Source organism: Pygocentrus nattereri, chromosome 4 (assembly GCF_015220715.1).
Source record: "Pygocentrus nattereri isolate fPygNat1 chromosome 4, fPygNat1.pri, whole genome shotgun sequence".
Taxonomy (NCBI): Eukaryota; Metazoa; Chordata; class Actinopteri; order Characiformes; family Serrasalmidae; genus Pygocentrus; species Pygocentrus nattereri.
The window spans coordinates 11,781,154-11,793,724 of NC_051214.1; the positions used below are offsets into that span (position 1 = coordinate 11,781,154).

The 12,571-nt window shown below is 37.9% G+C and overlaps 1 protein-coding gene across 3 annotated transcripts in view; it reads right to left on the reverse strand.

The window, feature by feature from the left end:
* The window catches only part of LOC108427497 (capping protein, Arp2/3 and myosin-I linker protein 3-like), a 125,773-nt gene that overhangs the window by 87,368 nt on the left and 25,834 nt on the right, over nt 1-12,571 (reverse strand). For all 3 annotated transcript variants that reach the window (XM_017697689.2, XM_037538226.1, XM_017697690.2), the window contains exons 3-4: nt 428-478; nt 260-319 (exon numbers count right to left, since the gene is read on the reverse strand). In XM_017697689.2, the coding sequence (XP_017553178.2) occupies nt 260-319; nt 428-478 (111 nt within the window). The remainder of the gene's footprint in view (nt 1-259; nt 320-427; nt 479-12,571) is intronic.

Sequence of the window (12,571 nt, forward strand, 5' to 3'; positions counted from 1 at the left end):
CTGCATTTTTATTTTCATTTGAAACCTGCCTGAAACATCCCTGGCTCAACATTAGGCTAACGCTAACCTGGCGTTATCTGTTGTATAAGCGGTATAATGGTTATGACAAAAGTCATACCAGAAGAAGAACTTCAACCAGTATGCCACCCACTACTAGAATGAATATGATTTTCACCAAACCATTACTTTAAGCTAATGCTGATACATTTATGACTCAGTGATGGCAGGTTAGAGCCACAGGTAATGCTGGTCCACTCACTTGCATCTCTGGGTGTGTGTTCGTGGCTCGGATCTCCAGGAAATTAAAGGTTGCCTCCACCTAAAATGAAACCCTTTTATCACTCATAATGACTGTTGCACTTCTCTAGTAATAAAGTGATATAAAATATCTCAGCCTACATCAACACTGGGAAAGTGCAAAACTAACCTTGGTTGGGACTTTTGCTGCCATAAGATAGAGCCTCCATGTCGTGAGTACCTGAAATAAAAAGTCCAAGCATTGATATTCACAACAGAAAAGCCGAATGTTCATTTTATAATTTATAATAAAAAAAAACTGCATATTCATTTCCATGTAGCATACTTGTTACTGTATCTACCTTTAAAAAATGTGAAATTCAGGGTCTGTCTTGCTGTAAATATGGCAGCATCTAAAACCTTATGCTGTCATGCTAAATAGTATGTCAAAAACACTACACCATCAATAGAAGCCCATTTATTAGTGTAGTATGTGTAGAATAGTATGGTGTACTTGTAGTGATGGCTGAACACTGAATACATTGTCCAAAATGTACTTAGTATTGCAACCATTGCAATACATAAAAAGTAACATATACAGAATACATTTACATCACATCCTGATAAGACACATGGGAAAAGCTGTAATTTTGACTTCCCCAACAAGAATCCAGAAAAGTACTGATTCTTAACTTATCACTCACAAACATGTCCACTAGTGATATTATTAGCTTGATCATCCCGTAAAGGAGTGTATTAACACTGAGATTAATAACTCATTACACTGGTTTATCAGTCTACTCAGGCTCTAGTAGGAACTTCAGTGTTTGTAAAGAAGTCGTGAGTTTGTCTCCTGAGCAATTTCTGTCCTGTTGGGAAGCATTTCTTAAGTTAAACTTTACTAGCCCAATGCTATGCTGTCTGATATTAGCTGTAAGTTTGTTTTTGTTTTTATTTGTATCTGTTTAATTCTTAAACTTAACTGTTATACTTAACTTTAGTACTAAATCAATGTCTGGGCTGTAATGTTTTGGTCCAGTCTATCTGAGGTAATTCAGGGAAATTATCCTGTATGAGTCTGTGGAGAGGAATTTGTACCAAATTGAAAAGCAATCACTACAGTGAGAAAAATGAGGAACATCATGCACAACATTGCTTTTCCATAGGTGACATGAGGGATACGTGCTAAAATGAAAACCTCTTTTACACTGTTTTAACATCATTTGACCTCTTCACTGAAAAACAATGCATAAGAATTTGTATTTTAAAAACAACTCTCTGAATACTCTGAATACACCCCAGTTTAAAATGAGGGTGCAGCTATATTGCTTTTCACAGGGCAGAACTTTCAACAGAATTTCCTCATTGAAATGTAGTGATAATAGTGAAAACAGTGAAATACAATGCACACAATATATGTTTTGCATTTGTGACTTGCAGACCATGCCAAAGCAAAACCTCTATTACAGTATTTTCATGTTGCTTGACCTCTTTTTAGCATCATAGAAATGCAACCAAAACAGCGAAATGCAATGCACACGTGATATTGCATGTAAACAGTAACATGCGAAAAGCATGTCAAAATGAAAAGATAAACAATTATTACATTGTTGTTTAAGTACTGCACAGTGGAAAACAACATACTCGTGGCTTCATGTCATGTGTGCATTGCATGTCCACTGTGGTGACTGCTTTTTCATTTTGTAATGAATTCCTCTCAACAGAACCGGCCACTCAAATCTCTTTCAAATAACTTTACCAGGCCTCCTCTGGTAAAACTAACCCAGCTAGAATAGGGCTTTAGTTACCGATTCGATTTGGATGTTTCTTGCTCATGTTAACAGGCACTGTGGGCAAACTGGGCCATATTCTGTCCTCACTAAGTTTTGCAGTTATGTATCTAAGCTAACAGGCTTCAGTAATACTCAGAGACATGAGTACAAATCTTTACCGTAAGAGCCAACATCCAAACTAATGTCCAAAGTAATGAATGTTACTTAAATGTCTGTTACAAGCTTCAAATGCCTGTGTTTAATCTCGAGACTTACAATGAAATGCAAATAATAACCACTGCTTTGAGATTCCTGTTAAGAGGTTAGCAGAAATTAGCATTGTCGTTAGCATTAGCAGATTCAAACAGGATACACAAGATCTACTTAAAAAGGCCATTTGCACAGTTTCTGCATTAAACACTACTGTGTAATGATGTTTGCCTTGCATACACAAATCATTAAATATATATTTTTTAATCTCAGCATAATTAAACGGTTTTTCAGAGAAAGTTACTGCATTAAAAAAAATAAAAAAAAATAAATATATATATATATATATATATATATATATATATATATATATATATATACATACATAAAGCCATTCATGGCGAAGTGGAATATGTAAGGCATTTTACCATCACCAACAATATAAACAAAAATATAACACACATTCAGGTTCACTGGTGTTTTTAAATAGTGAATAAAATAGCAATTTCTGCATTGTACACATTGTGACCCCTGGTTCCTACCACCACCACTGTAAAGAAGTTGGCAGGTTTCTTTACAATGAATAATTTCACAACAAAACACTCTGAATTACTCTATTTGCATCTCAATGACTAATTAAACAGAATATTTTGAGAATGAGATGAATTTGCACTTTGAGTGACCCTCAGCATAAACAAGCTTAAAAAGTAAAAAATGTAGAGTATCCCTGCACTGGACTCTGGTGCAGCCATTGTTGAGCTCTCCACCCTAGCAGTGTCCACAGCCCTTATCCTGACCCTTCAACTGAATCAATGACAGCAGTGGTAATTCGCATAAAAATTCAAATCCCAGAAAATGTGTTTTATCCTCTTCACAGCTCCAGAGCATAGGGAACTATATTTAATTGAAAGTGAGCAATATATTTAAAATGAAAACAAAGGCCTGTTGTTATTAAGCAAGGAATATACCATGTACAAGTACATGCAGGTATACAGTACCAGGGGTTTGCACACGTACACTGAGAACATGCACACAAACGCACACACACATAAAACACAATGAGCTGGCCGATTCTGCAGGTTGCCCTAGAAACCACTGGAGTGAGAGGAGACAAGAGGTTAGTGCTCCCTCTCTCTCCCCCTCTCTCTCTCCCTCTCTCTCTCTCTCTCTCTCTATTGATTTTGGATCCTTTTTTCATCCACACCATGTGCTGCTGCTATTCAGGTCTCCGCAGGGCTATAATTGTACAGATGGGCTACAATAATTTAGATCTCTGATGCTCATTTTCACTCACATACTGGCGGATTAGGACATATCAAAAACACCCACAGTGCCCTGTAAATGAATCAGTAATATTTAAGTTGGCAGCACGCTAAACTCCCTCACTCTCTGACTGAACACTCTTCACAACCATGTTGATTTAGAACAAAGACGCTCTATTCTCGAACAACCAGGCAAGCACAATCAGAATCAGCCAAGATCGAAATATGCAAATTTTCACTCCAAACATGCAGTCAAGTTATCTTGCTGCTACACCTATAGCAAAACGCTGCAGCATAATTATGCATGAATCACTGTGCTAAATATAGCACTTTATTTGATTCATGTTTTAAACAGGCTGCTGATTTTTCATTTACAAATTTAAACTGCTAATCTGGCCCATTACACAGCAAGTAATGTTGCTATTTTGGCTTATAGAAAGTAATTGACATGTGCTAGTGTATTATATGCATTCACATAGCCCACAATAGGGCTGTGACAATAGCTGTCAAGTCTTGAGGTTTACCTGTTTTGCCTTTGCTGCAGTCTCCCAGCCATTAAAGAGCTCTCAAAACTAGGTTTATTTCACAGAATTCTAGTGTGTTGTCACAGGAACACTCAATATTGGGAATGATATTTAAGAATCCTACTAAAGGATTCTAAGGAAAATCAAATTCTTATCAAATTCTGCAGTTTTCCATCACCTACCTCCGTATTTATATTAGGATTTATTTGGCAGGTATGTTAAAATTAAGTATCAAATTCACAAATCTGTCAAATTCAATAGAACATGCACATATGAATGTAGAAAATGTCCATTCAAATGTTTAAAGCTATCTCTGTAGTGGCTCCTAGCATGTGTAAGGCCAGCTCAGTGGTATAATAAATTATCTATATGTCCTTATGCAAATCTTTTGAACTGGACCCCCTTAATCTGAGCTGATAATCGCAAGACACAACAATGCATAAAATTAATTATTATAATGATACAAAACCTAAACAAACAGCAGAGGTCTCTGTATTTATTTAGTGTGACAGTGTAGTGTAGTGAGTAATGCTGTCCTCCAGGCAATAGACTGGGGTTCTGTTCTCCCTCCACTACTTTTCGTTAGCATAATTCAATTATAAGCTGTTTTCCAAATGCATAAAAATAAATGTATTAAGTAGCCTATACACTTGGGGAGAGCTCTGACACCAGTGCAAGCTGCTAACACAAAAACAGCAAAGTCACACAATAAAAATAACCCAAACCTCACTGCAAAATGGTGCACTGAAACTATGAATGACTAAAACTAATAATGAAATGTCTTTGGTTAATGTTTGTGTTCTCACAGCATAATGAGTTTATCTCACAGCCAAAACCAAAGCTAATATTCTTTTTTTGGCTCTAGAAATGGGTAGAAAATAACACGCTCTAGTCTCTGCAGGCACATCACACAGCAGGATTACACCGGAAAACTTCACCGCTTGCAGCTAAATGCTACAGACGTATAATCAAATCAATTACTTCGCTTAATAAAAAGGTAATTTCCCAGAGCTTGTTTCATTTGTTTACCCAGTGTACTTTTCTGATTTGTGACCGGGCAACTGTTTTACACCTGTAGATCTACCAGAAAATGCACTATACTAGTATTTTTCTGTGTGGTACTTGCAGCATGTGGAAAAAATAGGCTTGAGGCCTAATCTTTGGATTTTGCCCAGCTTCTGTGTCTAGTCCTGAATGTTCTGCAGCCATCATGAACACTCTAACCTAATAACGTGGCGTGGCAGGTGCCTGAGCCCAGACAGCAACAACAGCCATGAGAGGCAGCATGAGGACAGTCCCTGAGCCCCAGATACCCACAAGAGGTGTCGTGGGGACAATGTCCAAGCTCCAGACACAGACGAGAGCCACAAGAGGCATTGTGACTGCTTTACCCCCAAGTGCTGCCTCCTGAGCCCCAACTCTTGTTCTGCAATGGGGCCACAGCACTACACCTGACATTCGACCCTGGTGGTTATGCTGCAGGGCATGGAAGGGGGCAGCGATGGGGAGGAGGACCAACAAGCCCTCACTTACCCCTCGATTTCTTTTGGATTTTGTAGTCTGCGCATGTGCGGAACAGACCATGGTACCGGAAATAGCTAAGCAATGTTACCATGAGATGCAGCAAAACACTTCTGGAACGACGCTGAAATCAACTACATTCTCAATGAAACGAAGGATTTAAATATTCTTCATCTTCTAGATGACGTGTCTTCATATTTTCAGGTAAAGTGGTGCAATGTTTTAAAAAAAAAAAGTCACAGCATGAAGTTTGAGGTTTGCATCACGTTTACGTCGTGTCTTACTTCAGTTTACTGGCTGGTTGCAAAGCAGAAATCCGATTACTGCCAGACTCATGTAGACCCAGAGTTTTCACATTATCTGATTACTTAAGTGCGTATAAACACATTGATCGGATTACTGCCATAGTTATTGGATTATTAAGTGAATGTAAACGCACTCATGGACACAGAAATGGAAAACGGCATTCCATTTTGGTTTCACTATACAGAGGTAAGGAAGGCCTTGGGAATTGCATAGGCATGCATGGAGTGGGATGGGGGAATCGATTCTTAGATGTATAGCGATGCGGACGTGGATGATTGTGAATCGATTCATAAATGTCAAAAATCAATTTTCTAAATTTGAAAATTTCAAAAGTGCTTCGTCCAGACAGTCTGTGTCTTAATAAGAGTCATTTTGTCCTTTCAACAAAAAATCAAAATGAGTCCATTTTATCATCTTGGCTGTAAATATGTCTAGGAAAGGCTAAAAATACAATACAAACAAAAATGCAGACTCACTTTGACTGCCTTAAAGTTTAGATCAGCTGTAGCCGCTTTTCTTGCATCACCAGCTGGAAACATTTACACAAAAGTAAACAGTTTCTTGCAAAATGTCTCTCAATATTCTACTTTTTACGAGGCTGAAGTCAGTTTCATGTTCTCAGCTTCTCATTCGAATTTTCCCAATCCACCTTAAATAGTGCCTGAGGTGCCAGAATGTAACTGATGCACCATTTAAGGTGGAACGGGAAAATTCAAACAAGAAGCTGGAGAACAAGAAACTGACTTCAGTTTCATGTTATTTAGTGTTTAACAGTTTCTCCCTGCAGATTAAATGTATCAGGAAACCATCTGACAGATTATAAATGCAAATAAATCTATTCATCTCCAATTTATTGACGTTCATCTTAAATCTTTCTCTTTGTCTTTTCGTTAGCTACTAGCTGGGTGAACTAGCAGTTAAAGGCTGCATTAATTCCAGCATTTACAATCATTTATTGTTAAAACTGTGTTGAATGAACAGCAGAGCTTTATTTTACTGGAAAGGAGGATTATTTTATTTTTACATAGAAATCTACTTCTGCTGTGGAGCTGCAATAGGGCAGTAAAAGAGCCCCAGGTTGCTGACCCCTGAGCTAGTGTATGGAAGCACTTTGCTTTCTAGGGAGTTGACGGGACAAACCATATTACATCTTTCCACCCATTTTCCACCCAGAAGTAGTTGCTGCCAAACAGAAGAACATAAAACAAGCAATATCAAAGCTTCCACCCATCTCGGAGAGGATGAAGTGAACTACAAACTCTATCACAACTTTTATTGGAAAGGAAAATTTCCATACTCAGTCTTTGAGAACCAGGGCTTTCATGCTGTGTTGTACACTTTGAAGCTGAGATACAGCGCCTCATGTCAAAGATATTTTACTGACACAGCACCACCCCCCAACCCTCTATAGTGAGACCAAAACCGAAGTTATAGAATTTCTGATGAAAACGGGTAGAATAGCTGTAATCTGCAGTGTGGACACCCACTGCCACAGGATCTCATTTCATTTGCATTCATGGCATTCTATCACAGATGAATGGCAGCTAGAGCCTCATGTGTTTCAAACAAGACCAGTGAATGAGAGCAGAAGTGAAATGAAGTCCAGTTGACATGGCACGTTCCTTCTTTTTTATTTATTAATAAATACTGAAAGTAAATTCATTATGGACTATTACAAATAATTTGCTTTAAAAATTCCAAGTTGTCACACAGTGAGAAAAAAAGAAATCCTGTGTCTAAAAAAGACGCATCGATAAGTGTTTTATAATCGCATCACAGCCTCTGAATCGTAACCGAATCGAATCACGAGGGGCCTAGAGATTCCCATCCCTATTTGCAAACATCCATGCTCTTTAGCAGCCTGATGGCCTGGGGGGGCATAATGAAACAGTGAATATGTAGAAATAGTGAATATGTAGAAATAGCCAGTATACATTTCTACACATTACATTACATTACATTACATTTAGCAGACGCTTTTATCCAAAGCGACTTACAAATAATGTAACACATCTATTACCGCCAAGCTGAGAACCTGATTCTGTGAGCTTTTAGGGATTCTTGATATTTGAGTGCTCACTTATAGATTTAGGGCATGTAACACAGACAAATGGAGGCCTGCAGTTTTGTTATGCTCTTAGTGCAGCTAAAATTTGTAGACCTTTCAATAGCTGTACATATTAAAATAATAATATTTAATTGCAGAATATGAGCTTTGGGTTTAAAGCAATACTACAAATCTCCAATAAACATTGGCTTTCAGCCAATTTGCATGGAAAGCAATCTAAAGTGGCCATAAAAATTCATGACTGGTGCATCTCGACTATCAGCACCATTTGTGACTTCCTCTGAAGAGTGATTGATGATAAGGAGAGGAAACATTGTTGGACCCTCAAGGTTAAAGCTAAGGCATAGAGAGTGGTGGCTTCTGTTCGCTGCAAGATGGCTAAACGTTCTCTCCGTTCTCTGTGTGGGTTACGAGCTGGCAGTGCTGTCCTTGTCCAACACTTCTCTCACTGTAACTGAGAGCGAAGGAGCAGACTGCTCAAAAAACACCCATTGGAGTGTAGCTCCAGCACAGCTCCAGCATGCAAGAGGTCTTAAAGAAAGGGCACATTCAATTTTACACATAATTTTTAATGTTCTATAAGGTTTGATGTTTTATTCATGATGATTCATGATACTGACACTGAGCTCATTTACAGCATACAAAACCACGACAGTATAGAGCCAAAATAAACTGCAGGTACAAAACTATCTATATCGCTGCTGTTGGAACAAAACCTCTTATCTCCATTTTTGTCATTTTCCAGTTTTTGACATAATTGGAAAATGCGTGTTGTCCTTTATGCTGTGTGTACCTTTCATGATGAACGGAACAAAAGAAACAGCTCAAAATGATGTGGAAAAAAGCCGGGTTCCATTGACATTGAAAGTAAAAAAGGTTTTTTCCTTTTCCTGTAAAGTTACCATTTTGGAGATTTTGTTCCAAGATTTTGTTCCGACAACAACAATATATAAGGGTCACTGCAATTCAATACAAAGTCAAAGTCATTCTGATTGACCACCTTAGTCCTATAATGATATATTTCTATCCTGATGGGAGCGGCTACTTCCAGGATGACATGAATGATATGAGCACATCATGTAAATCATAGACTATCTCTATAACAGATCTCATAGACTGATCTCAACTCAGTTGAACACCTCTGGGAGACTGAACTAAGTGCTCTCCACTACCATCATTAATACACCAATTGAGGGAATTGGTGCTCTGTTCTGTTCCAGAGACCTGTAGAATCACTGCCAAGGCCCATCAAAGCTATTCTGATGGCTTAACTAAAGCACCTTCTGTTGTTGTTTCCTTTAATTTATCACTCAAATACTTGACTTAGAATTGGTCCTATGCTCCATAATCCACAAGTGAGCAAAGCCTGCATCTCACATTTTGCTATGTGATACACAGGGTTACAATCTGTTCAGTCCAATAAAGGAAACTTAGAAAGACTACTGGAGCCATCTAAAGGGCTACCATACACCAGGAAAGAAGTGCCACACAGCATAGGGATGCTATACCCCTTAAGAAGTGGATTAGAAAAGCTCAAGCTCATTTTGCACTATGCTCATATGGATTTATTGCAATGAAACTACTAACATCATCTAGTGAATTCATCACATCCAGTTTCAGCTAATTACTTCTTCACAAACTCACTGTTTTCAAGGCAATGGAGAAATGAGTTATGATGCAACTAGGCTAGCTGACGTAACCGAACCGAGGCTCTCAGTGTACATTTCAAACCATGTCATTTATTATTGGTAACATACATAAATAATGATTGGCAACAAATCATGCTATCACTGTGAAAACACTTCACTTTAGCATCATCTAAAAAGATTGTTTCTTGTATGACATGCAAAACCGAGCTCAGTGGGCAGCACGACCGTCAGGTGTGAGTATGAGAGAGACTAAACACTGCATCCACAGCAGAAACTCAGCACGGTCAGATACTAATGTCTTATTTAAAAAAAAGCAGTCAAAAGTAAAGAAACAGTGAATCACTGTCTGCTTTTCAGCTAATTCCATTTCAGATTTGCAAACAGAATAAGCAACATTGGCTGGCAGGATAAGCTGAGTTTGGAATCTGTTGGTCTAAACTGCATGGCTAAACTATGTGGTTTTCATGGTTGCTTGTATGCGGATGCACACCGATTAGCTTGTAGCCCCTGGGATTTTAGCAGGGAAAACACGAAAACAGAGCTTTTGATCATTGAGATTTTTCTTAAAACTATGCCTGTTACAATTATATTGCCTAATTGCAATCATTTCCCACAGGCCGTTAGATTTCATGGTCATAGTCTGCCACGATAAGCAAAATTGTGGATTGGGTGCTTCGGGTTTAGGCAAATAAAAACTCTAGACGTCAGTGTAGTATATCATTTCGAAGGTATACATAATGTTGGCAACTACGTAAACAAAGCTACTTAGCAAGATAAACCAATGAATGTGCTAATAAACCAATGAATGTGCCCACTGGAAAAACAAGCATAGCACAAATTCCATTCTAGTCTCAGCTAGTCTAAGAAAGTCTATACTGGTCTCATGCAGGTTTAGTTGGTGACCAGCATACTGACATCCAAAACACAGCATATTGTTGTGGTTGGAAGAAAAATCTAGAAAATGGTAACTTTACAGGAGGAGGAAAAAAACTACTTTACTTTTAATATAACTCAATGGAACCAGACTTTTACAAGTAATTTTAGGTCAATTCTTTTAGTCCATTCTTCATGAAATTTACATACAATGTAAAAGGTAATAGGTATTTTATGTTTATGTCAAAAAATTAAAACATCAAAAATGGATATACAAGGTCTTCTTCCGACAACAGTAATATGCTGGTTTTGCTGGTGACCAGCACATTAACTTTCACTGCTGCTGACCAGCATACTAGCATCCAAAACACAACATATGCTGGTTTAGCTGGTGACCAGCCATGCTAGTCTATGCTGGTTTTTCTAGCAATGTGGACTGATGACAATGTATACAATTGAAAACGCTGACATTGCCCACATGGTTACTGCCATTTAATGTGTGATAAGGTATGTGCTATATCAGGGGTGCACACATCCGCACAGTTGGGTGATTTACCTGCTCTAACATGTTATTACGCTTCTCAGATAACTGTGTTGAACACTGGCCCTTCAATACTGGAGTTGTGCACCCCTGTGCTATATGTTTGCATATCTTACATGGCTGATTATTGGACTGGTACTGTATGACCTGTAATATCAAATTACAGATGATCAACCACACTGATGCTATTTAATTTTCTTTTGACTTGTCCTTAGGGGAGAAATACCAAAAACCAGCCCACTACCATTTAATATTTGTGTGTAATGTTCCTTTATCGTTTCTGCACCTTTCAGTAAAAGAGTTTTCAGGAGTAATGCAGAAAGTCTGCGGCTGTGCCCGTGATAAGAGTTCTTTCTAGAATCAGAACGTTTTGTGTTTTTTTAAATAATAGAAGATTTATCTTGGTATTTTTCATTTGGCTGAATGAAACACTATTGGCAGACTTGTGTCTGGAGATTTTTGTTTCCCAACTTATTGATTAATCCAAGTCATAACAGACCAACTAATCAATTGTGAAAATTGTTGTTAGTTACAGCCTCATTTTAGGTGTCATCCACCTGATGCATGGAAGCTTTAGGAGTCCTGCACCTTCCAAAAGACAAAAAGCAAAACATAAAGAAAACACTACATTTTTCTAATAATGACTTACAATTTTGAATATATAATTTGACTGAAATGCCCTGAATACTGGAATATAACTGATTTAAGAAAGAAAGGATACTTTAAGTCAGCAAGGATACTTCAAACTGATTTGCCCATGTCACTTGTACTGTAGTTATATTTGTTACAAATAAAGATAAAGATATAAATGTTATGTTATAAATAAAGATAACCCATTTTAGAAAACTGTGGTGTTGAGTTTTCATGTGCAGGAAAAAAAAGTTTTCTTGATATGACCCATCAAGATAAGAATAAACCAGAAGAGGACACTTTTCCACTGCACATCAAATACTAGTCAGCCTCCTGCTGGTATCTCAACACCCCCCCCCAAAATGTTCTGAAGCCTTTCGCCCAGAGTTTTCAGCTTTCTGCCATTATGTCATGTTGTACTATCTTTTAAAGAGATTTTTCAGGAAGCGGATTAAAAAGTTTTATTTTAGCAATAAACATGAAGGTTTTAGGCAGATGGCATTTTAACCATAACTTGGGATCTAAGCTTGATTTAAAAAGACACTGTTTCTGCCGGAGGCTGACAAACCATCAATGAGACTGAAACACAAAACTCTGAACAATGACCCATTTAAGCACTTTCACATTATGTCCCGACACAGAGCGTCATTTATATGCACGTTCCTAACTAGGAATGTCATGCAGATAATGAGCATATGATAACCACATTCAAAAATTCCAGTTCATCATTGCATGGTACTCAGGGATTCATAACGAATTACAAATCCCCTTGTCTCTTTTCAGCCAAGGTCATAATGTTTATTACTGGGCAATGAATCTAGTGCTAAAGGAGCCACTTTAGATTTGCCACAGGCCATTGGGGCAGTGAGCCAACATGTGTACAGCTCACATTTTTCTCCCGTTAACACAGGAACAAAATAAAAGCCTGTTTGGAAACCCATCCTATGATAATACTTTACATTAAAAGGACTAAATATC